Source organism: Onychostoma macrolepis, chromosome 07, assembly GCF_012432095.1.
Source record: "Onychostoma macrolepis isolate SWU-2019 chromosome 07, ASM1243209v1, whole genome shotgun sequence".
NCBI lineage: Eukaryota > Metazoa > Chordata > Actinopteri > Cypriniformes > Cyprinidae > Onychostoma > Onychostoma macrolepis.
In genome coordinates this window covers 20,616,674-20,643,125 of record NC_081161.1, presented here as the reverse complement: position 1 = coordinate 20,643,125, position 26,452 = coordinate 20,616,674, and the positions used below count along the sequence as shown (strand labels likewise).

The 26,452-nt window shown below is 41.2% G+C and overlaps 1 protein-coding gene across 18 annotated transcripts in view; it reads left to right on the top strand.

The window, feature by feature from the left end:
- Nucleotides 1–26,452, top strand: part of znf536 (zinc finger protein 536) — a 306,462-nt gene that overhangs the window by 235,123 nt on the left and 44,887 nt on the right. For all 18 annotated transcript variants that reach the window (XM_058781896.1, XM_058781885.1, XM_058781895.1 and 15 more), the window contains 2 exons: nucleotides 11,658–11,816; nucleotides 17,383–19,086. In XM_058781896.1, the coding sequence (XP_058637879.1) occupies nucleotides 11,658–11,816; nucleotides 17,383–19,086 (1,863 nt within the window). The remainder of the gene's footprint in view (nucleotides 1–11,657; nucleotides 11,817–17,382; nucleotides 19,087–26,452) is intronic.

Below are 26,452 nucleotides of genomic sequence, written 5' to 3'. Positions count from 1 at the left end.
GGAATTTGTGTGCAAACACAGCCCTTCCTCACCCTCCACCCACCCCTTCCCCCTCACTTGTAAATTAAATCCACATAACAGAGATCGATGGCTGCCTCCTAATCGCGTTAGACGTATTGTTTTAAAATACCAGCGCTCAGCTGGTGAATCCTGGTGCTCTTCTGTTTGTCCCTGTTTAAGAGATCAGACCCCTTTAGCTCCCACCTTCCTCTCTCTCTCGCTCTCCCTCTTTCTCTCAACCCCTCTTTCTCGGCTCACCCTTTTCTCTCAATCTGTTTGTTTTCAAAGCCCAGGGAATTGGCCCAAATCCTAGGTATCACATATCTGACCATATTTCAAGCCGAAATTAAGCATGTTAAAACCCTTTTCCCTTTAAAGGTCAGACATTAGTGCTGGTAAAAATTGATCTGTGGGTTTTATGAATTTAGCCCCTGTGTTGGAGCCGCTTTTGTAATGGGAAGATTCAGTGGGGGAAGCTTAACACGGCATTGTTTTGCTTTGACAACGCAGCCACGAGAGCCTCTGCAGCTGTTCCCCCTGCTTACAATGGCAGATTAATTAACACAATCATGTGCTGCTGGCTTCAGCTCAACACGCAGGTCTGCTCTGGGACAGATAGGTAAATCCTATACATGCCTTTCCAGACAGAGCATATTCTTGATGGGCTTCGCTACTAGATATATATTTGCAATGTGACTGGTCAGCCTGTCGAGGCGAGGAACGACGGAAAACGGAGGACTACAAACGAGAAGGAGAGGCCTCGGCTAATTGAACCAAAGCATTGCTGGGAAGTGTTGTCTGTTTCAGAGCGGCACTTCCTCTGCCCCCTCCTCCCATCCCCCCTCCCCCCTCCTCCCTCGAGCTGCCAGGGCCATTAGCCGGGTTTCCTAATTAAGATTCCGCCGGCCGATCCGTCTCTCTTTCTTAGTTAGTTCCCTGACATTTTAAACTGTCTATTATTCCACCCGGCTTTCAGGTGCAATGCTGTGTAAATGGCAAGTCAAAAAATTATGTATCTCTCATACAGTTATCCATCAAGGACTATTAGAGGGAGCGGTCCAGGCGCTTAAATCATTACCGAATGCTGTGATCTTTCCCGATTGATCTTATCGCTCACATCCACTGTCATTCTGTTACCACACTTCATCCGTCCATTTCTCCCCCTCCCCTTCCTCCCCTTTCAGCGCTCTCTCTCTCTCTGCACCACACCCGTGTTTGCTTTTCAACATGACCACAGAGTGTCGATATCTCAACCTTGCACCCACTTCTCTGTTGATATGATGATCACTTAACAGTCAAGAGCAAAGGATGATGGGAAATAAGGGCGTCATCAGAGGCAGCGACGGCAGCAGCCGAGCAATTATGTTTCCTTCAGACCAAATGCTCTGCCATTAATGAAATCCCTTATCACCCTGGAGAGGAGCAGGATGCTGGGACAGGTGCAGGAGATGTGCGTCGCTCATTTATCTTGTTTCCCGGAATGAAGGGGAGAAGCGCAGTACACAGACAGGGAGGCAACAAGTGCGTGGCGAGTTCGAGCGCCGTAAATAATGTGCTTCTCGGTTACATATTTTAAACTTTGATTGGCAGCTCCGGCTAATTCTATTTTGAGGTGTGTAAATATAGGGCCCCATCAGAAAAGCCTTGGCATGCAAGCTTTCAGTGTGTCTAAGATTTGTTTGCGAAGACCTGCTTGTGAATGGGTGGGAGTGAGAGAAAAAGAGATGAGGGGATGTCAATCGAGTGTCTGACATCCTGCCGTGCCTGTGAGCTGCGGATAGCATTTGAAGCATTTGCCCCAACAACAAGGTGCATGCCCTTTACCAAAGCGAGGAGATCCGTGTTAGTGCCTTTGGAGCAGAGGTAGTCCGGGAGAGAGGGGGGCAGGAGATGGGGTGGCTCTAATGACGCTAATGCTGTGTGAGATTCTGGCTCCTGTTAAAGGAAGCAATCTGATTGGAAACAGTTCTGGGAGTCTGGGAGGTTGGCCCTGGCTCGTTTCATTTAATGACCCATTTCCTCAGCTCGTGCCACAAGCAGTTAACAAAAGTCAAGGTGCCTAGAGGTTCCCCTGCTGGGGGAACACGCCAGACCCCAGCTGAAGGTGGGGCGGGGGATATTTTTTGGAGGATTTTTGTCATTGTGCTAGGAAATATCTCTGCGTTTTTTTTTTTTATTTTTATGTCAACCCGATGTACAGTGATTTATGGAAAGGTTAACCTTGTAGTTAACGCTTAAAACGCTTTCATTCTAATAGCGGTAGCAGACCAGAGATGCCGCAGTGACTTTGGTGACCTTCTAGCGCAGTCGTTGCGGCCCCAGGAGCGAGTCCTAATGGAGCTAGTCAACTCTGAAAGCCAAACTTGAGCTCACTCACACATATCAAGCTAATGATCAATTATTAATATTCACAATCTCTAGCCCCAATGTCCCCATATGGGTGTAGACGACAAGCAATTATGTCATGCTTCTCGCTCTTCGGACCAAACTATGTGAAGCTATTTATAAATATATAAAAGATAGATCTTATTACGCTGAGTTATTGCCCTCTTATTTCAGATGTACAGATTCAGATTAATTTGTAATTAGTCTTGAGATTTTGAGCCTCTGTAGATAAAGGATTCCAAAGTCTATGCTTCATTCCAGAAACACGGATCTTTAAAAAAAAGAGAGAGAGAGAAAAAAAAAAGCGAATGCTGGTAGCTGGACTAAAATAGCATAAGCCTAAATGATTGTGCGCTCAGACAAATACAGACACGTATGTCTGAATGCCCTGGCAACAGCGAGCTTGCCAGTAAATGAGTTTTGAAATAAACTGTTATTGTTTAGTTGTAAACATCGAATCCTTGTAATGGAATCTAGGGTCGTGCTTAAGTGACAGCGTGTTGGTGGTATTGTACAAACACAGTCTTTTAAAGATGCGAGTGTGGATGGGAAAAAAGGAGAAGGGAGAAAAAAAAAAAAAACTCAAGAATAGGGCAGCAAGGCATCTGAAGCCCTTCTCTCAGTAACATTGTGATTTAATTTTCAATATCCTGTCATGCAGCACTTTTCATCGGGCTTAGGTTCACATTAATTTGCTCCAAATGTCAGATATCTCTCCTCAGATAAAACAGACAGAGAAATAAAGACATAAGGCTCCATCTTTTCTGTGGCCCGTGCAATCGGCAGAATAGCTTTAGTCATATAAGAGGGGGAAGTCTATTAATAGTTGAGTCATCAGTGCAGCAGTGTTCTGAAATGGCAAATTGTTAGCTCCTCAATGGTGATTCTTGCTCTCTGTCAATGACCTTCATAACAAATGAACATTTGGTCTGTGGAGGAGATAGGAGCAGGCTTTCTCACTGACATGTGTGAGGCGTGACGCACCGTCAACTGGAAGGATTGGAGTTGTAGAAAGAGTCAACAGTGAAAGGATGACGAAGAAGAGAGAGAAATAAGGCGTAAATAAAAATGAGGCATGTGATGATGTCAGAATTGTGTTAAAGCTTTCTGGCCGTGTTAACATATGGCATGTTAATCTTTTTTTTTCAAAGGAAAAAATTATTATTATTATTATTATTTCTAAAAATAGATCAATTATTATTTCATAAATATCATAAAGGTGTTGGACCATGACATTTTACAACCTGAAGTAAACTTGTCTTGTCATAAAAAGGTCAAATTATTGTTTTAAGAGACTTCTTAACTTTGATATAGTCATGAAGATCTGCAGTATAAATTCTTTCTTTCTTCTACTTTTCTTTCTATTATTTTCTAAATATAATAATAATAATAGATAATTATGCTCAATAAGATTTTCTTTTTAACCTTTCTTTTTCGAGACTTTTTTCTTTGACTTTTTACCCCATATCAAAATGTAGAAATGATAAAGATGCTCATTATAGAAGATGTGTATTCAAGTGATGCAATTTATTTATTTTGAAAAGTTAGTTGGGGAAAAAGAAAAAAAAGAACAGCACATAATTGACCCTGTTAATATCAGTCTTGCTCCACAGTCTGTGTTCCAATATTTCTCATCCTGCCTGGATGTTTGTAGATATGTTTTGTTCTAAAATTACTCTATCAGACTTCATTCAGACATCTCACTCAGATTAATGTGGGTTAAATAAAAGATGTCCAATGCTATTTTTGATGGATGATGTAACCTTGAGGGGGAGGGACAGTTTTAAAGCTTCTCTGCCCAGCTCTCAGCATCTTGAATTGTATTCTGATGGAGTTGCTCAGTCATGAGACTCTCCTGTGTTTAGGGCGGCATGATAAATCTTTTTATTTCATTTTCCAAGACACTGGACAAGTGCATATAAGAGTAAAACCGGGATGTCCTTGACCGCACAATTTATAGTCCATGTGGCTGAGGCGAAAAAAGCACGTTTTACAGTTCCTGTCAAGACACAGGTTTTTGGTTAAGGCGATACGTGAGGATGGGAAGAACCGTTAATGTTGTCCTGCGTGTAATTCATCATCTTCACATTATAGTGTCAGTCTTTGTGGATGTCTAGTTTGGTAATGTTGTTATTGATCAGACCATCCATATGGTAATTTCCCTAATATCTTCAAGTACATCAGTATTGTTTTAATTCTCATTAATGAAAGCGATAGAGGAATGGCTTTTCAAAGCGCATGGCTTTAGAGGGATGCTAATGGATTTAGAAGGTGCTGTAAAGGGATGTGTAAGTCAGCTTTATGATTGCCTGGTGTACTTGTTGTTGATTTGGTCGGGTGGAAAAATGAATAGGAAATCAATGTCAGGCGAGGAGGGTTTTTTTTTCCACCCTGAAAGAGTTTTAAAGGTACAGCGCCATCCTTAAGTAATGCATGAAATGCTGTTTAGCTCCACAACAGTCTGTTTCTTTCTTTCTTTCTTTCTTTTTTCTTTGGTCAGAAAAAAGGCTTTTGAAATAGTAATACTAGACCCCAAAAATTAAGTCACTGTAATGTATGACTTTCTTTATTGTGTGGAACAAAATGCCTCAGTTTTGCCCATACTTTTTTCAAATTATCATCTTTTGATGTGAGGGTGAGTAAAAGACAACAGCATTAACATTTTTGGATGAACTATCCCTTTAAGTCTGTCCTCATTCTCACGGTTTAACCATAGAGAACGGAGTAGCCATAAACAGACAGCATCCACCCAGGCTTCACTAATGATAAAGTTGCCCATTTTACAAAAAAAAGTGGGCGTCCAATGAATATTTACCACGATTAAGAGCAGCCAGCCTTACTGAAGTGGGGCTTGTAATAAGATGCCCACCCTCAGGGCCCTCGCAAGCTCACTATGGCTTCTGATCATGGCAGAACGTCTCCTCTCATGCGTCAGGCCAGCAGTGGTCACGGCGGTCCCTCTCCGGTCCTCTGCATGCTGTGATCACCTTGCAGAATAATAAAGTTAGTGAGACCTCACTGCCTCCTCAGCAGCCCGGGTTTCACTTTCTTTTCAGTGCGTATTTATTAATTTATTTATCTTAATTTTCTTTTCTTTCGTTCTTTTTTTCCTCGTTTTTTTAATTTGCTGCTCTTTGAAGCCTGAAAGCAACTCGAGAGGAGCAAACAAAGATGGGCGAGTGCCAGGCGGAAACTTATGGCACCATTCCTGTTCCCTCAGCTCGACAGAGGCATAGCCTTTAAAGAGGGAGAGGCGCACCTTCTGTCACTGATGGTGGGAGGGAAAGAGAGATAGAGAGGAAAAGAGAGAGAGAGAAAGGGAGGGAGAGGGTTTCTCCAGTCAAGAGTGCTGTCAATGTGGCTCATTTGCACAATTCTGCCACTTTCACCTCCCTGACCTCCTGAGACTCTATCGTGTTGTTGTGTTGGTGCATGATGCTCGGTGTTTGTGAAGGGCACGTCTTCAAGAACCCGAGACGCACTCATCAAATTTCAGTTGCGACGGAGCTGCGCGTGACTTGGCCGAGATCCTAGATTCATGTTGAATTTCTTGTGCTTTATGTCGTCCATTAAACTATTGAACTATTGATGTTATTGGTGGAGAGGATTTAGTCAAGCATGTTAAGTCGAGGAAGATTTCTAACTTCTTACAGTCGGAGGGAGAATACTTAAAGCTTAATTTCACCTGACCCTTCCGCCAGCAGGCATAACAAATGTGCTCTAAAAAAGAGAGAGAGAGAGAGAGAGAGAGAAATGCAGCGTTCTGTTCACAAAGCAGAAAAAGGACAATCTTTCCTCCTCCTCTTGTAATCCTACTTTCACTCAGGCTGCCGCTAATAAATATAAATGTTTGTGATTAGCATCACGGCGGCACAGGTGCATGTTTGTTGCGAGGAGAGGCATGTTCATTAATTTTCAGCGATGAAAAGTGCACTGCGCCATAAACACAGAGTCCAAAAACGCATGGGCTGATAAATGAACGCACAGATTGTTAATGTACCATTGTATGGCTGAGCCTCCACAAGCTTTAAAAAAAAACACTGGGCCCTCTTGCCAAATCAGTGCTAGCTGGAGGTAATGTGCTAGCGGCCCCCTTTTTCATGGTCCAGATTACAGAGAATGGAGCTTTAAAACTGCGTTTTGTGTGCCGGAGTGTGTGTGATTATACTTACACATAGGATATAGTAAGGATTATATAGACAACAACATAGCCTCCCCCCACACTCGCCTTCCCATCTGATCTTTCACCGCCATGTGGGCAGTAATTAGTTTTTTGTGGGGTTTTTTTAGACTGATATTTACTGTGGAGTTTGGCTCTTTGCTGTGTGGATGGATTGTTAGATGGATAACCTGTTATCTGGTTTGGCATTTGCTAACAAGCAGAACTAAATTTAGTAGGTTGTACATTTAATATTTACATATATATTTACATATTTATATATACATATATATAAAAATGCACCGAGACAAAGAGAATTACAACATTTTCAAGCTGTTTAGCATCATTTATGGGGAACATGAAAACATTTCCAGAGCAAGGCTGTTCATGTTTAACTACAACTGTTTTAAAAAAAAACGACAGCGCTCGAAGCGAGAAAATGCTGCTTTCCTACAGCCCAAGAAAAAAACAGAATCTGTTGGAAATGGGTTGTTTTTCAGTCACAGCAAAAATGTTTTATTAGGGGACCGCCGAACACCTGCCTTAAAATGTCGTTTCAACATCTCCCGAATGCCATTTTGCTTAATTGACTTGGAAATGGCCCAAATGTATTGCTGAATGCAGTCTAATTAATATTAATAATAAATGCCATTATTAACATCAAAGAACATCTGGTGCCCCTGTTTACCCACATGCCTTATATGTAGCACATTTTGCGGCTGTTTCATCTCACAAACAGAAAGGGGGTAAACACTTTTTGAATTTAGTGTTTATTTATTTATTTATTTAAATTCGAGTTTGCCTCCATGAATTTATTACCTCATTGACACGCAGGTCAGCGTGTACCGCCTGCAAGCGATAGGGCTTGCTCTCGCGTCCAGTGAATCTTACAAACGTTTGGACATTAAATTTTTTTTTCTTTCTTTCTTTTCCCCTCTGTATTCATGGGCAGGACTTGCGGTGGTACCACAGAGGGTTCGGGGTCCCTGGTGTACTCCTAAAAAAAATAAATAAATAAATAACCGCTTGTGCGAGCATCTGTGCCAAGGGGCTGCATTAGGAGTTTTAGCCACCATAAATCAGCAGGCTAAATAACTTTAATCTAAAATTTCATTAAGTAGTCCTTGTCAGGTAGTAAAAGGAGGGGATAATGCAGTGGTGTTTAATGATAATTGGTGTTTGGTTAATAAATTCTGCGAGTTCCGATTACTTTCTAGCAGTCGGCGGAATGCTAGCCTCAGCAGTGTAACTAAACCTCAAATTGATTAACTCGCCTGAACCAGACTGTTCACAAAGATGGCACCGGTCCAAATCAAAAAAGAGAGAGTGCAGTGTGCGCATCAGCCGGATGGTGTTGTGTTGCTCCAGCGTAAGGAAATCAGCTCCCCCCGGGCGCATTTTTAAAAGCCTAATGCCTTTCAAATGATGTCATCACATTTTACCTTCTCTCTCTCTCTCTCTGCTTTTTACTATCTAAATCCAAATGTTTCTCTCACATTTTCCTCGGGTGCTACAGAGGAAGGAAGGTCAATGACTGACTGTGGCACGTGACACATTATTCTAATGGATAGGGGAGACATCTTGTGTTTTTATGATTGCTTCTTTTCTCTTTTTTTCCCCTCTGAAAGTGATATGCGAGTAATCAGAACCACAGACTGATTTAGAGTGGAAGTGTGATTGTGAGAGAACCATTAAAGGTGTGTGTGTGGTGGTGGTGGGGGTTGTCATAGTGGGCCTTTGTTGTTGTTTCTTTTTTATTAGTGGGAACAGGGTGTGGTCCATCTGGAGAGATTTGAGAGCTTGTACACACACACATGCATTTAATGTCACTGAGAAAAACATATTTTCCTTTACCTCCCTTTTATAGACACACACACACACACACACACAGCAACTTAGCAGCTTCCATAATCGTGTGTGTATGTCAAAGAGACCGAGCAGACAGCAGGGTGAGCGACACACCTCCTCCCAGATGGCTTTTCCCAGTGGCCTCCTGTCCGCTTCCAGTCTATTGTTCTGGCATGTTCTATAATGCCAGTCCAGTAAATCGCCCTAAACACCTCACTTTACACGTATGTGCCATTAACTGCCGTGGTTTGTTTTGCGACAAACTCAATGGACAATGAGATATGGATATTGATATGTCGTGTCACGCGCTTGGAGATGCTCTTTATTATTGGTTACGGCAGCAAAAACCTCATAAGCGAATCCAGTGGTCGATGAAATATTTATGGAGATGGAGATGATTGATACCAGCGTAGTTTCAATAAGCAAGTTAATCATAAATTACAGATGTAACTTCATTATCCCCATGTCTAATTAGTCAGACTGTAAACATCTATAAAAGAACACTGTAGCATTTCATAATGTTTTGCTGTATTGTCTAGGCCCTGGACTAAAGAGTTATTGTTTTCAGGCTTAACAGGATAATATATGAAGGCCGTGGCTCGCTCGTGACAATCGTTTTAATGCTGTGTCTCTTACAGATTTTTCTTTTGCATAAAAAAGGGCTGAGAAATGGAAAATCAATATGCAGAAAATAGTTATAGGTGGCGGGTTATCGAGAATCTCTCTGTTCCAGACACCCTGGGCCGAGAGATGATGCGTAATATATGGGGTGACCTTCAAATGTCATAAATGTGTTGTGCAATAAACTGTCAATATTTGTGGTTATTTGGTGCAGGATGACTTTTACAGTAATTGGAACAGCCGTATTAAAAGCTGGGGAGCAGTCAGCTGATTAAAGACGGCCCTGCTGGCCTGTGTGTCTGTGTGTCTGTGTGTGTGTGTGTGTGTGTGTGTGTGTGTGGAGAGAGAGCGAGTGAAACAGAGAGAGAGAGATGAAAGAACAGTATTACCTGTAAAGGCTTTGTATGCTCATGTATCTGTCTGTCTGATGTTCCAGTATGTAAGTAAGAATGAGAGCGACATGACTGATGGTTTACGTTAAAATCTGAATCTAAAGGAACTTTTAATACTGTGTGAGTAATGATTGGCACTGAAATGCCACATTCACACTTACATATACAATATATGGTGTGTCTGTGTGTGTGTGGTTGTGGGACAATAACGTCCTCTCTTTTCGCTAAAAGCCTGTAAAATTTGCCAATAGGAGTAATATTTGTAAGTGTCTGGGTACCAGGCTAAAGTGGGTCAGAGTCAGTGTTTGTTTCGTTGTGAGTATATGTTTGGGTCAGAAAATGGGGGCACACATCACAATGTAACACGTGTAGGCAAAACGGAGGCAGCAAATTGCAGGAATGTGATCAGTCACAAGAGAGAAGGAGATGCTGACTTCACTCTTTCTTTTTTAACTTCTCAAATCTCATTTGATTCTTAAAAGAGGGTAGAAAAATGAGGAGAAAAAAAGCGTGGAAAGAAAGAAAGATTACTCGTACAAAAGCTTTTGATTGAGGCAAATGGTTGCTAAAGTGGGTTGCGCCATTCAGACGACGTCTCTCCCTACACACACACCATATCATGTGTAGGCATTGAAATAAGAAAGCATTTACAAACCCTTTTTTGCACTGTGGCTGGTCACACACTCACAGGCCATCTTGAGCTGAAGTTAAGGCACAAAGCCAGTTGCTGTTATGGGGTAAATGTGTTTTTAGGGTCGGAATGTGTGCATACGGGGATTTTTCCTCCCTTAGTTATAAAACACTTGATTTTTAACAGAAGCTTTTTTTTTTTTTCTCTAAATTTTAAAGAAGAATTTATGAAGAGTTAAACTGCCCATTTGAAAATCACAGCTCATGCACTGCTGACATATATTTTTAACAGAAAATCTTGTAGGTATTATTTGTAGGTATTTCACTGAATAATAATAATAATGAAAAAATATATTCTTAAAAGACCTGACCTGGTCATGTATCTTGGTTTTAACAGCAAATATCAGATATATTGGTGTTTATAAAATAAAATACAATAAGTGGTTGAAAAATCTCTAGTAAGCAACTGCATCTATTTTTTTTTTCACTCTCTCTATATGTTAGATTATTGTGAGATGTATATATTTTGTCTAGTTCTTTTTTTTTTTCTGTGGTTTTTACAGAGTAAATAAAACAAAGTAAAGTTATATTATTACTTTATATTAGTGGCTTTAACCACTAGGCACTTGCATCAAGAAATAAGTATGATGTACTTATTGTTTTCATATTGTATTGCAAACACTTTTGCTGCCATTGAGGTGGGATACGGGTAAGGGATGGGTCAACAGTGTAATTATAAGTGTAATTACAGATGTAGTTGCATGCAGGTATTTTTTTTTTTTTTTTTAAATATAAGTACAATGTAAAAACATGTATGTACACAATAAGTGCATTGTATCAAATGATTAATTTAAATGTAGTAGTTAAGGCCACTGGATATAAAGTTCAACCAAATAGAATAATAAAATACAACAGCATGTGGTAGGCAACTGTAACTTCTCAAAGGACCTGACCTGGTCTTGTGTCACATTAACTTCTCTAGAGTGTCAAACACTTCACACAATATGAGATCCCCCTGTAACTCACCATGGTGTAACACTGCTGACATCTCACATATAAGCATAGTGACTAATTATCTCCAAGTGTGGACTTGTTGACACTCTGAGACGTTATTGGTGTGACAATTGCTCAATCAGAGCGGCCCTTCGTTATCACCGTTTTCCATCAAGCTCCCTGCCGACGTCACCTGTCAAAACCAGGGCGCAACGGTGAAACGAAGACCCTGTTGCTGACATGGCTGTTTTCTCATTTTTTTTTCTCCCTGTATTGTTCATTTCAACACAATCTGCCATATGCTTCCCACTACAGATGATGAGAGGCTGGATAAAACGTTGGGACGTGAGTGTACTTGGGTGGGGGTCGGGGTGATATCTCTAAAGAAAGCTTCTGAACTGTCAGCGTTCTGTCAGGTTGCGGAGGGTGGGGAGGGGGAAAGTGGTGCACATGAACTCATTGATGTGTTTGACTTTGTGTGGCGTTAGCAGATTTTGGTGGCAAAAGCTGAAAGGATGGAGAACAACAGAAGAAACAAGACGGGGAAAAAGCTCTCTGGCATGCGGCCGGTTTGAAGTGAAACAGAACAGTCTGTGAATTATGTCTCTCTCTGGTTCTCTGTTTCTTAGATGTGGGGGAAGAGATGGCGAAACCTGTGAGTGCTGTCCAGCCCCCCTCTACTCAACACCGGGAACGGAGTGTGGGTTCAAGCATGAAGGACTGCCCCTACTGTGGCAAATCTTTCCGCACCTCCCACCATCTGAAGGTCCATCTAAGAATACATACAGGTGAGTGAAAAGTCCAAGAAGCAAATTTTAGGCATTTGCATTCATTTGACATTTAAAAACTCTGAGCCCATAAATGAACTTCAGGTATGTGAGGCAGGACGCCCCAGCCCAGCAGAGTAATGATGTGAGCAGTGCTGGTCCAGTGGCTGTCAGGAGACCCTGCTGTTCCACCCAAGAGCAAGGCTGAGGCTCACTAGCAGGCACAGCTGGCCTAGTTAACATGCAGGATAACCAGGATAAGCACTCAGAGGTCACCTTAGATTCAGCACACTGCTGTCTCTGTGTATGTGTACGAGTGTGTAAACAATGACAGCTTTTTAATATGCATATTATTATTATTATTATTATTATTATTGTTATTATTGTTGTTGTTGTTGTTGTTAGATTTATAGTTTATTAGTTTGACAACAACAATGATAAAAGGCTATAATGTAATGCTTCCATACACATATTATTTGTAGTAAATATAAATACTATTATATTAAATGACTAAATATTATGCATAGTAATATCAAATTGTATGTATGTAGAATATTTAGTCATTTAATATGAGTGTATATATATATATATATATATATATATATGAAACTGAATTTTAAGCCATTTTATTCAAGTCTTCTCTTAAGAATGATAATTATATCTAAATACATTGGGCTAGACCGATGAGAGTAATTTTTATGGGTCAGATCAGAAATACCTGCACATGTTCACAGTGAAGCTTCAGTCATAAAAAGGACAGACATAAAAATAGAAAGAAGAGAGAGAGAGAGAGAGAGAGAGAGAGAAAGAGAGAAAAGAAGGAAACAGCTTTCTATATTCAGCAAATAATGTGAGGCCAGTCCCGATTCTGTAAATGGAAATCACTAGAATCGATGGTTGTTATTTTTTTTGGTATGTGCATACAAGCAAGAGTGGAGACCACCCAGATGGTATTTGTCCCACTTAATAAGAAGCACATAGCTGCGCTATTCTGGAGCATTAAGGTTGATTATAAAGCATGCTTAACAATGGAGCTGATGTGTAACTATCTCAGCCTGCAGTATTTTCATCTTCCGTCGTAACAGACGCACATGAAATACTATTACTTTTCAATACAGTACTCATATGAAGTCTGCAGAACGCTGTCATCTGCATTTGTTATTATCTAATATGGACTGGGAGGCAGTTGGAAAGAGTGATTTTCCTTGAAATGACTTAAGTAAGGAATATGATTTTTTTAATATATAATTTTTTTAATGAAAAATGTATTTTAATTTAAAATGTTATGCTGCATATAGCTAGATAATATCACACATACGAGAGTGTCAAACGTACATTTAAACAGAGAGCTTAAGGCTTTAGACAGGCTGGTTATATCCTCCTAGCAGGAGAGCAGCGGATGGAGTGGGGAAATATGTTTCTAGCTGAGGGAGGTTGAGTTATGCCTGCTCAGAGCAGGGGGTAAGGGTCCCCAGTAGGGCCGTATTTCAACCGAGAGGAAACAGAGGCCCTCGTCCCGAGCCTCCGTTAACTCACTCACTCACTCCACTTGCTGGGCCCACGTGTGCGGTGTGGTCCGAGCGCGTTTACACGCAGACGCTTCGCTTTCTGTCGATGCAGCAATTTACACTGGCCCTGATGTACTTGCAAGATGTGTGACTCTTTGCTGATCGGTTATAGGTTTGTCATAAAGATTCCCGGCTGACAGACATCGGAGATACGGCGCAGGTCTCGGTCTAGCTCTGCTCGAATAATTTACAGGAACAACAGGCCCTTCCAATCAGGCTGAAACTATGCCGTTGACATTAAACAAATATCCTGCCCTGATTTAAAGCAATCAGACATGCGGATGACACAAAGCGGGCCTCAATCCCGATGCCGTTATCCCATCACAATGGCGTTGCTTACTGAGGAGGCCAGGGCATTGTGTGACACAATGTTAGATTAATGACTCTCTAACGTCGGCTTGAAAGGAATGAAGTGAATTTAAATTTCTCCAAAAGTTAAAGAGCTAATGTTACAGTATTAATTTCCTCTCCAACAGTGAGCGGGAAAATATCCATTAGTGAAATTAAGCACAGTTTTCTAGGTAGCTAACATTGTGCAGCGTATAGTGTGGGGCCACAGCTAATGAACACTGCAGTGGGTGATATTTCATTATACAAATTAATGCTCACATTTTAATGGGAAAGTCACATAATGAATCTAGGCTTCAGTGACAGCAATTAGAGACACAGATTGTCCCCTTCTGGACAAGGCAGTATTTAGCAGTAAGCAGCTGTAGATAAAAAATAAAAAGGTCCTTGCTCCTGACAATGGCTACGCATAACTTGAGGCTATAGGAGAACCAACACGCCAGACGAATCACCTTTGTTTGAAGAGAGACAGAGGACAGACAGGCATCGGCCGTGCGAGTTCACCTTGGTGATTGGGAGCCATTACGCATCTTGAGCGAGACTTGGACCGGACCGAGGAGATCTGGCTCACACGGCTGGATGGAGGTTTATGGTTGTATCGAACAGCATTTTGAAGGTTTACTTTGAAGAGGGAGAAAGAGCCATTAAACTCAGGTCTGTGGTCAGTTGCTACTGTTCCAAACCATAAGCACTGTAAATTACAAAGGTCACTCAGCAGACTCCCAGTAGAAAATTTGACTGTATCGCCTGGTGCGTGGTTTGCGTTCGTATTTGTTTAGTTTTGTTTTTGTTCTCTTTGGTAATGCTTATTTGCTCACTACATGGTGAGTTAGTTCTCTAAAAGTCTTTAAGATGAATGGAAGGATTGAAGTAATGGGCCATACAGTAAAGGGTAATTTAAAATGTAAATAGAAGTTGTGGGTACTACGTTTAGGGCTTGAGAACTCGAACACCTTGACATTCTTGTTTCTACATTTGGCATAGATAAAGCATAGCTTAAGGAAGAAAAAAAAAACACATTTATTTTTCCAGCGCAGTCAATCTCTCTCTCTCTTTCTATCCCCCTGTGGAATGCAGGCTGTCTTTTCACCATTCTGTAAAGCCATATGGAAATTCATCTTAAAGTATGTCATATCTATTAACTATTTTAATTGCCCTTCTGTAAAGGCTGTGGGTGTTTATTCTGAACTGTTACTATGGAGTCATGACAAATCACACAAATCCATATGAAATCAGTTTGCGCTGGACTTCTTAAGGTGTTGAGACTGAAAGCGTTCTGTTAGAAGTGAACTTGCGAAATGATAATGGATATGTACTACTCACAGTGAGAGGTCTCTGTAATTTATATAAAGCCTGTCACACTATACCAGATGGCAATTTGATATGTATTTTTTCCTCCCTATTTTTATTAACACAGTCCATCAGCCATAAGAGTGAGCATTGGAAACTTTTTTGGGAGTTTTGCACTCTCTCATTTCAAAAGATGAAAAATAATAATCTCTTTACCTCTCTGCCTTGGCGATCCATTTTGTTTCCCCGAGGTTGTGTTGTTTGTGTGGATATCAATTAAAAGTGGATTAACGGGTACATAATGACCTTTAGCAGTAAATTGTGTGTAATGTTGCAAGGCAGGATACAGTATATTCCCCAGATGTCACACGTGCCCCTGACGTATGATGGAGCAGATGTCTTACTGAGCCCAAATGGTGCACAAAGAACATGCCACATGCACAGAGACTTACACAGGCACTTGAACACACACTCACATAAACATACAACCAGCAAACCAAAAATATGTATACATAAATAATGATCTATATATGCATAATAATCGATTGGCCTGAATTATAATTTTAGCATTTCGTTTTATTAGTGTACTATTTGGCCTAATATTTTTTTTTTAAGTAAAAATAAATTGAAATTTTATTAGTATTTTCCTAAGCAGACACGCATGATGGGGTGGAGAAAAGCAGATCACTCTAATTGTACTCTAATTTTGGGTACAGAATATCATTCCTTCCAGTTAAAGGAACTGAAAATGATCATTTGCATCAAGGACGTTTCCTTATTGAATCACACCAAGCCTCTGTTATCCTGCTCAGAGGATAAGCACTTATTGGGTTAAAAGCTCATCTTGTATGATGTCTTTTGAATATGCGCTTCAAACACTCTTGTGCAAAAGAACAAAAGACCCCTTTCTTTCTTTCTTTTTTTCCCTCACCCTCTCTCCTGCCCTTCACTATATGTCCCTCTGTATATTTGTTCCTTATCAATATAGTATTGAGTTTATGTTTGCGATCCTTTATTTAGGAAGCTGTGCAGTGGGTCTGCAGATCTTCCATTCTTTTTCTGGAATGGCGCCCTCCAAATAATGATAAATTACTTGAGCACTATGCCATTTGCTAATTATATCCATGATTTACTACAGAGCCAGACTTAAATCATTCAATTCAGTCTTGCGTAACAATGCAACATTTTTTCTGGGTTAAAAAATGTTTTCCATGTGTATAATCTAAGCGTTTATAGCCACGCACACACACATCGACAAACATGCTTTTATTTTCATTTTCCCATATCTCTCGAAACTCCCTCTCTCACTGTTTTTTTTTCCCCACCTCGCACGTCATCATTTAATTCCTGAAACATTACGGGGTCTCAAAAATCAAGCCTTGCATTTAGTTTATTGCTTATTGATCTTATAAATCTAGCTTTCATTCCAAGCCTATTCTAATTGTTTTCAAAGTATTTTATATCGATATTGATCGGATCATGCAAATGCAATTTAAACTCTTTCTCTTGTTAAAAGCTACTCCCTTTTCGCTTTTAACAAGAATTCTTGTACATTAGCATGTGTTTCTAAACTGCCTGCATGCCTTCTTTTACAGTACATTTCATGCTGGTTAGCATTTTGTAATCCGCAGTGTGAGGCTGCCTCATGAGGAATGTTCATGTGCACCACATATGGTGTGTTTATATCATTTAGACTATCTTCACTCTCAAATGAGGCCCTTTTATTGGGTGCATTTTGGACTGAGGGGTCACAGTTGTCCTCCGGGGGGAATAAAGAGCTTCTGTGGGGCTTGATTTATCCTCACAATGATAAACTGCAAATAGAGAATGTCCACAGAACAGCTCCACCACCAAGGTAGAGGCTTGACAGCAGACAAGGCCAGGAGAGAGACAGAAAGTGAGGGAGAGAAAGACAGCAGCAACCAGCAGCACCACAAGCCTGCAGTTCCCCATGTGAACAGAGATAACATCCAGACAGTTTTGTTGTCAGTTGAAAATATGATCTCTGTAGTGGACTGAAGGCACCATATGGTGATATGTTTTTTATGGCGCTGACGTGAGTGATGGCTCACTCCTAGGATCTGGATTGAGCTGGATCGACCCGTATTGAAACTCCTCCCTCCTCTCAAAAAGGCTGATGGACTGTTTACTAAGTGATAAATGTGGTCGAACGCTGCAGAATGTGAGATTTAGAGAGGCTTGACGTAATCCCTGACATGATTCCTGTCAAATATTTACATGTTGTTTTTCTTTTTGCTCTTCTTCTGACAGGTGGAACAAGCCCAGGGTTCCTGCTGAGCTTGTTGGCACCTTTATTATTACTGCTGTACTGACATCAGCTCCTGTCTGTCTTTGTTTTTTTTCTATCATTCTCACTGTAGGTGAAAAGCCCTACAGGTGCCCTCATTGTGACTATGCAGGCACTCAATCAGCTTCTCTGAAGTACCACCTGGAGCGCCATCACCGTGAGCGACAGAATGGAAGTGGCCCCTCAGCCAACCACCCACCATCTTCTGAACACAAGGATGACCATGCCAAGAACAGCAGTAGCAGTGGGGTCTTTGCTCGCCCCGATGTCCTTCGCGGGGTCTTCAAAGGGGTGATGCCCTCTGGTCTTGACTTCAGAGGTGGTCAAATGCTCCCACACCAGTGGGTACCACCAGGAATGCTCTCACCCAGAGACAGAGACCGTGAAAGGGAACGCGATCGCCACGGGCCGGGGTCAGAGCCCACCTCTGAGAGCATGAAGAGTCCTGAGGGGCCAGCCTCTGCAGGGGACAGTCCTGCCAGCTTCTCCGACCTGGGCCGAGCTTACCAGAGTATGGTGGGAAACGGCGTCAACTTCCAGGGCTCCCTGCAGGCTTTCATGGACAGCTTTGTCCTCAACTCCATGAAGAAAGAAAAAGAGATGAGAGAGAGTCAGCTGCATGGCCAGCACTTCAGCCAGGAGAGTGCCGAGGCCAAGACCAAAAGAGCCAGTGAGGCCAACCAGGAAGAGAATCCCACCAGTGACGTCAAGCCAGCTGAGGGTGGCCGCTCACAGTATGAGCCTCTGGATTTGTCCGTTAGACCTGAAGCAGGGTCCCTCCCTGGAGCCTCCATCACCATCCAGGACAATGTCGCCTGGCATGGCTGCCTCTTCTGCTCCTTCACAACTGCCTCTGTGGAGCTGATGGCCCTCCACCTGCAAGCCAACCACCTGGGTAAAGGCAAGTTTGGCCAGGGGAAAGATGCTAAGGACCACCTCCTGGGAGAGCCTTCCCATGCAGGAAAAGCTACTGGCTTGGCTCCACCACCACCAGGCCTTCTTCATCACCATGAGGGAGCCCCATCCAGGGACAGAGAGACTGAGTCTGGGGAGCTGAAGGGACAAGCAGGCTGGTCCAACCATCTGGAGCAGCCCCCGCATGGAGCCTCCATGGGCACATTCTCCAGTGACTTCTACAAGCCCTTTGGTCCTGTGTATGATGGCTCTGCTAGAGGGCCTGTTGGATTCCTGGACCAGCAGCAAATTCAGCCCAGTGATATGGGTGGTCAGGGCCCCCTGGACGACCTATCCGACAAGGCGTCCTGCAGCGAAATAGAGGCATCTGAAGAACATGGCAGCCAATCTGAAGAAGATGAAATAAGTCGTGACAAATCATTGCCTAACCCCGCTGCTACAGAGAGGCATATGCGTTCTGATGATGAAGAGGAGGCAGAGGAAGAAGAAGAGATGGAGATGGGTGACGCTGAGGAGGAGGACCGTGGATCCATGCAAATGCTTCCTGAATCTCCATTGTCAGGGAAGGACATCCAAAGATGCAAGCTGACTATGGGCCCCCAAAGCTCTGGCCTTTCTCCTCCTCAGCCTCCCACCCCTGAGAAGCAGTGGCAGCAGACAGGCCTTGGTCTTCTCTCCCCAAGCGGTGGTCCTCCTGGCCTGGTAAAGCCCGATCAGGCCCACCTGGAGCATCAGATGAACATGCTATCTGTCCTGCGGGCCTACAGTTCAGAGAACCTCGCAGCCTTCAACGGAGGCCTTGGTGGCAGCTCCAATGGAGGAGGCAGTGGCACCAGCAGCATGAAAAGAAATGACCCCTCTGGTGAGTATGACAACATAAAACCCTGTTTTAGTGTCATAAATCCACGAAGAGTGACTTTCAAAATGACTTACTGTTAAACATACACACTCTCAGACAAGTAAACACATGGTATACACTGCATTATGAGCAACACATCATCACTACAGCATCTACTATTTCTTATTTGTGAAGCAATTACACATTGAGAGATTTGTTCAATGCTTCCCTCATTGGTCAGAGCTGCACCAATACACAAACTCTCTAAAGGAGCAAGATTTGCTTTTGAGTGATTTCAACCTTATTTCGGGCAAGTTTAGAGACCATCAGGATGACAAAGTAACATATTAATCTTTATTATATTGTCATTTTACAAGAGCTCCAGTCCCACCCTCTCTCTTTCCCTCCTCTTTCTGGGAATAAGGGTGTCTGCTTTGGAACAGACCAGGAGCTGATGGTCCCTGTGTCATCTCTAGCTCACAGAACTTAACTATCTTAGCTTTCATAAAGGCCTCTCCCAAAAGCCCATTACTTTATAAGAGCCCGGGATCTATGGCCTTGTGAAAAATGATCTGTCAGCTTTCATGATTCTGCTAAGGTTACTGGTGCTCCTTGAGACCACTGTGTTTCACACTGCCCTTTTTGAAAATTTGGTGATAAAAAGAAAAAGAGAGTAACTGTGAATGAAAAAAAGAGAGTAAATCTCTAAGAACTGAATTTGTAGTTTGGTTTGGGCAGCTGTAGTAGAAAGTAAGTGGGTGCCACAGCCTTTAGATGTCCTTTTTTTAAGGGAATTTCTTACAGTTGAGAGATTCTTTTTGCTGAAGTAAAACAGTCAGGCAATAAAATGTATGTATCCTACATTTTCCTTTTGTTCTTAATATATTATTCATTAAGGAGACAACTAATTTTCAATTCTGGAGTTGAGACAGACGTTCTTAGCTTGGTACTTTACATTGGTGTTATTACTTGTACTCTGCAAACACAGAGGAGCAAGGCAGACATTATTTTTTTTTGCTCCCAGTAAAACAATCTTACTGCAAATAGGTGTAGGATTAACCAGGGGGTTTAAACTGGCACTGCAAGTATTTTTAACAGACATGTTTTATTAATCTGCTTCATTCTCACAAATCTTAACACTCATTGTTCCTTTAATTTGTAACTAGCAAATTGCAATTCAGTTTAGTTGTGTTATGTATTGTGCTTGATTAGTAACCACTAATTTACCAACAGTGATTTGGATGACAAAAAGTCTGTACAGGTGTCAGTTAGATATTTTAGTAGTAGTCATTTTATTTTAAGTAGTTATTTCCATATAAGCTGTCTATAGGTAGGCTACTGTATCTGGTATTTTTTGTCCAGTGACATTTGGATCTCTGTTTCACCATAGTGTTGACTACAAGTGAGTCAACAACTAACACTCACGTCAGCTGAACTAGTCGACAATGTGAGTCAGTTATCTGGAGAAAGAAAAAAAGGCTAAATCTCTAGTCATAACCTTGGAAAAACATGAAAAGGCAAAGAGATGAACAAATATTTGTGCAGCTGTGTTAAAGAATTAAGCATCTTTCCACCATGATAGTTTGAAGTTACAAAAGAAAGGAACGCAATAGTCTGTTAGTTTTTACACCTTCTTTCATACAAGGGAGACAATAGATACAATAGAGAGAAAAGTGAAGTCTCAAGACTGCCATGTGTTTCACTTTCCCCCTTCAAAACGGTTTACATTAACAATTAATGGTGCTTTTGACCTTTCAATTATGGAAAATATGTCTGTCATGGAGGAACCTGTTGCATTTTTAATATTTAGAGGAGGTCATTCACTTGGCTGAAAATGAATGCTAGTTTTTTGTCATCGTAGTGAATGTATCGTATTGTAATATCCTTCTTTAATCAAAGACATTTGAAAAGTGCCCTTGTGACGTCCTCCTCTCCTGCTGCTGTGAAGAGGGACTGACCTTTAGAGATAAGGCTTTGTCTACAGAACAAAAGTTTTTTGTTTGGCATTTTTAAAGCATGACTCCATCAGTTTGTTGCTGGTGGATGCTGACGGGCAGCCGAGCGCCTCTGTATACGATTGTGACAGTGTGTGGGAATGTTTGAGTAATACATACAGTAAAACCATTGAATGACCACAAGGAGAACTCAACAGACAGTTTATTCTTTCTTTTCTGAAGGGAATGTGTTAGTATTACCGCTGAACCTGTTCTACATAAGTTGTGTGTGTGTGTGTGTGTGTGTGCATGCGTGTGTGTGTGTGTGTGTGTGTGTGTGTGTGCGTGTTTTTGTGAAAAGTCAGGACATAGATTTGTATAATGACAAAGGTATGACATAGGTATTACAAGGTGAAGGTGACATCTCAGCCTATAAATTACTCAGAATGAGTTTTTTGGGGGGAAAGTTGAAATGCACAGTCTCCTGTAAGGGATAGGTTTAGGTGTAGGGTAGGTGTAGGGCAATAGCACATACAGTAAGTACACTATAAAAACCATTACACCTATGGAATGTCCCCACTTTTCACAAAAACTAACGTGTGTGTGTGTGTGTGAAAGAGATTTCGACACCCGAGGAAGGTACTCTACTAAAATTCTTAACTACTATTTATGTGTTGTTTTCCATTAAAATATGTATGTATACGTAAAACAAAAAAAAGAACAAAAACAAATATATATATATTTATGCCATGGTCTGTCTGAATACTCGATTCTGATTGGCTGGCAGTTGTTGATTAAATTTGTTTAACTGCACAGGTAGTTCCAGGTTGGTTTAATCACGTTCTATATTAATGCGCTTCCTATAAACATTGGTAACCATAGTAACATACAGTTACAGTTGAATAGTAATACCAAAGTATAGTCTTTGGTAATACAGATGAAAATAACCGTCATTTTTATCGTTCCGGTCAAATATTGCAGTGCAAATATTATTAACATCTTTAATATGTGAATGCTGGCAAATGACCATGACATAAACGGGATAATCAACGGCTAGCTGTGCATTAAACGATTTGAATGCACTTCGCGGAGGCAACTGCGCGTCGGGTGGTTCTTCGCCTCCACGTCGTGCATTCAAATCGTTTAATTTGCTAGCCGTTGATTATCCCTTACATACATATATATATATATATATACACATATATATATATATATATATATATATATATATATATGTGTGATAGATCTGGCAGATCTGGCAAAAACATGCATGCTTGGAAAAGCAAAATATAATCTATCTTGTCAGAAAGTATTGTTTTAAGGATGACATTTTTACTGGAAAACAAGACAGATATAGTTGCTAAGAATATAATTTGTGTTTTGTGCATTCACACATCTCCTCTGTATTACAGTATATGGACTTTCACAATTCACACCTCACTAGTGTTGTGCATATAGCCTATAGAAATTGACTCAAAAATACAAAAACAGCACAAGCACTTCTTTTTAGTTTGAAACCCAAATAGATGTATAAAATACCATACAGGTGGAACTAACTGATCTCGAGTCTTTTGTGCTTGGGTCTCTTGTACAAAATTGAGTGAAACACATTCTGCACAATTCCTTGGGGCTGGGCATAGATGAAGCAAAAATCCCTCTGAAAATTTAATTCAGGGCAAAATATGATTATCTGAAGTGGCTTGGCATTAGGTTTGTATGCAAATAGTGCATAAATCATTAATATTTAGAAATCTCAGCTGAATATGGTATGCCTTGACATCCGGGATGGAATGAGTGAGAGTCATTTTAAAGTGACACCCTCTTTATTATACCGCTTTTATAAGACACACAAACACATTTACTCTCTCTTGCATGTCAAGTATGTTACATTCATAGTATTGTAGTTCAACCCACTCCCATATTTAAATACAGTGCACCTTTTCTTTCAATCACAACAAATGCCAGAAAGCTAAAACTAAAAAGCTTTTATTTATTTGTAAAAAAAAAAAGGCCTGAAACACAGCGTAGCACATATGCTGTAAAGCACATATGTGCACATAGGCACATATATTATGAAGTATTTCTACGATTTAGCGCCAAGTTCTATCAGACACCTCAGACTGTGTGTAGTCTAGTGGATTAGCTTTGTATTGTTCACATTGCTTAATGGCCTTGTTCCATTGTGCAAGGCAGCCATTGTGTAAGTGTATCATATAATCAATACTAGGTCTGTTAGTGGCATATCTTCATCTATACATTGCACATGTCTCGAGCATTGTGTTCTTTGTCTGTCTTTCTTTTGCTCCTCTTTGTCTTCCCCTTAATTTAACAACGTATCATCACAAGCTACGCGTGTTATAATAACCACACATCAGTCCCGGTTATCAGCGGCACCTGTGTGAAATGTTGTTAAGGCCAACAGACGGTAAAAACGTAGCCTTCGACATTTCTTGAATGTTTGCTGGTGTGCTATAAGAATCGAAACGTGTCACCAGAAAAAGTGCTTTCATTTATTGTGAAGCACCACTTACAGCAAAGAAAAAAAAGGATGAACGAGAGAAATGAGATTATTAGTGTCCTTTCCGTCTGCCGCCATCACTCTCACCAAGCTTTTTTTCGCACACTCTCTACCCTCACCCCGTTTTGTTTTTGTTGTTGTTTTCATTGTCGTGGTCGTCGTAGCTTGCAGTGTAAACAGTTATCTTGATTCACCCGCCCTGTCTCCATTAGCCCTCATGAAAAATGGCCACATTTAGATTTCTCACAGGAGCAGTTGCGAGCGCATGCTTGTAGTACAGAGCGCAGTTACCCGGCCTGTCTAAAGTGTGTGAATTTTCATCTCTAACCCTGCTTGATAGTATGAAGTGTGCGTCTGTGTGAGTGTCTGAGGCCCTAGATGGTGCTTAGGAGCCCAGGTTTCAGATGTTTACCGCTAAGAGCCGTCCAGCCACCACCCACAATCCAGTTTTGCCACACAGTCAAGACATTCCTCAAGCCAGGGGCAGAGAACGAGAGATGAACAGAAAAAAAGCAAGAGAGGATGTACATATAGAGAGACCAGACTTGAAAGATTGCTGAAAGAGGGGGCTGCTCACCCCAACCGTCCTAGTTCATAAGGCCATGACACCCCCTGGTGGAAAAGCAGTGAACCCTGTCCCCATTCACTCCAAACCACTCAGTGAGAATGACAGATGATTGGAGACAGAGAAAGATAGAAGGAAATAGGGACTGGGTGAATAACTGTAAGTCAGAAAAGAGATGTATGCTTAGGAGGATTGGTTTATGTCTTTCCTTTTCTTCTTCTATGCAAATCCCTCTGGGTTTATCAATTTACAATGTGTCCTCCTTAATATGTCACGGCAGACTTGCAAACTCTGAGTAAAAAAAAGGCCTTTATAAACGCTGCAGTTAAAGAAGATGTGTGAATGTACTCTAGGAATTCCCAGTATTTTTACTTGTTTAATTTTAGCGCCTGTGTGTGCGTGTGTGTGTGCATGTTAGCATGTATCTTGCCCAGCAGACAGGAGTGGGTAGTTAAATGTAAATGGTGTTTAGTCACCAGTGGCCAATTATCACTGTCAGGAGGGTGTAGGATCAGACCCTCTCTTGGGCGGGTCTTGACCCCAGTCTGGTGCGGGTCAGAGAGAGTGCACTACTTCCTGTCTTCCTGTCAGCCTTAAGTTCATCTTTCCCATCTTTATCCCCTCGCTAACTTCTTCTAACTTTATATGCCTCTGTACCTCTCACTCTTTCTCTTGTTTTCAATCCGTTTCTCTCCAGTGAGTGTGGTAAAAAAGCGCTCGTGTGAGTGTGTGTTGTTCTCTGACCAGGTTCTATTATGATAATTAAAAACATATGGTGCCTGCAATGCGCACAGTGAACCCACAGATGTAAAGGAACAGACGCGACTTGTGACTTTCCTTTCATACCGAGGAACATGATGACACGTCCTTACATGCTTGCACACACATCACACTTCCATATAAGTAATGTTTAGTATAGATCAGATCGATCTTGTTCATTGTAATATTCCTTTGCTCTATATATTTCAGTAGACTTCAAATACCATAAATCAGCGGTTGTCATCAATGGACAACAAGTGACACAACTTAATTATTATATTTTTAATATAGTTTTTTATTATAAAATCATAGATTTAAATAAGTATACATCTGTAATGTAATTTAGTATGATAATAATAGATAATACAGAAAGAGCTATCAATTAAAGCTCTCTCTCTCTCTGTCTCTCTCTACTGACAATGACTGAATCAGAACAGACTTGCGACCTATTTTTGGGTCTCGACCCACCATTTAGAACTACTGCCATATAGTTTATGATCATTAAATTCATGATTATTTACATTTACAATGTAGTAATAATAATATACAATTTATAATAAAACCAATATCAATGAATAATTACGATTATTATAAGTGTACGCTATATATATATATTTAAATATATAGTTTCAATAAATTATTACATTTTATAAAAATATTATATTGTTTTATATGTTTTTACTTAATCTTGGTAAAAAAAAATAAAAATCTGTACTGCCCATGACCCATTCAGAACAGACCTGCGACCCACCAGTTAAGAACCACTGCCATACAGTGTGCAGTTTTCGAATTCATGAAATATTTTTCTTTTCAAACACAATTTACTCCACACACAAACACACGACTGCATGTCACCTCAATGACATGCTCGTTTACCACATAGCAATTACTACTAAGTAATTATTGCGGTCTCCTAATTTACGGACAGCTAGAACTATTAGAGACGGCGAGCGCGAATGAGAGAGAATATAACACAGAACAGACAAAACATCACTTGATTTCCCTTTTTTTCGTTCGCTATTTGCCCCTGACTTTCATCTCCCTTTCGGTAAAAAGAGATCTCCACACTCAAAAAGCGGCGCGGGGATGAAACTTGGTAATTGCCAGTAATGCTGTCCTCATCAGGTGGCTAATTAACAGTAATATGGCTCGTGTTAGTCTGCTAGCATCCACGCAGCCCCTGCGTTCGGGCGACTGCGGAGAGGCGGGAGATCCCGTCACACTCTGATGATGCGTTCGGCCCGAGGGTCGCCCGGTCCGTGTTTTATGCGCACTTAATCCCTCCCCCGGGAACGCCGAGGCCCGCCGTAATCTTGAGCTCCTTACCGTGGAAGTCAGGGCCAGAGAACCTGCGACGAACTGAGATGTTACGTACGACTGATTTGTAAAAGACTCCGACACGAATCATTCATCTCTGACAGATGACGTTTAACCTGTCACCGGGAGTTTAAATGCTGTCAGCCTCCGAGCGCACTGTTGTGGTACATTTAAGAGCTGTCAAACAGTCTTATTACAGAGTAAAGGTAGACTCTTGACACGACACATCAGACTCTTTCTCTGAGCCTTGTCCTACGCTTCTCCGTCTCAGAGCACACTGCCGGAGGGAAGCGCTCA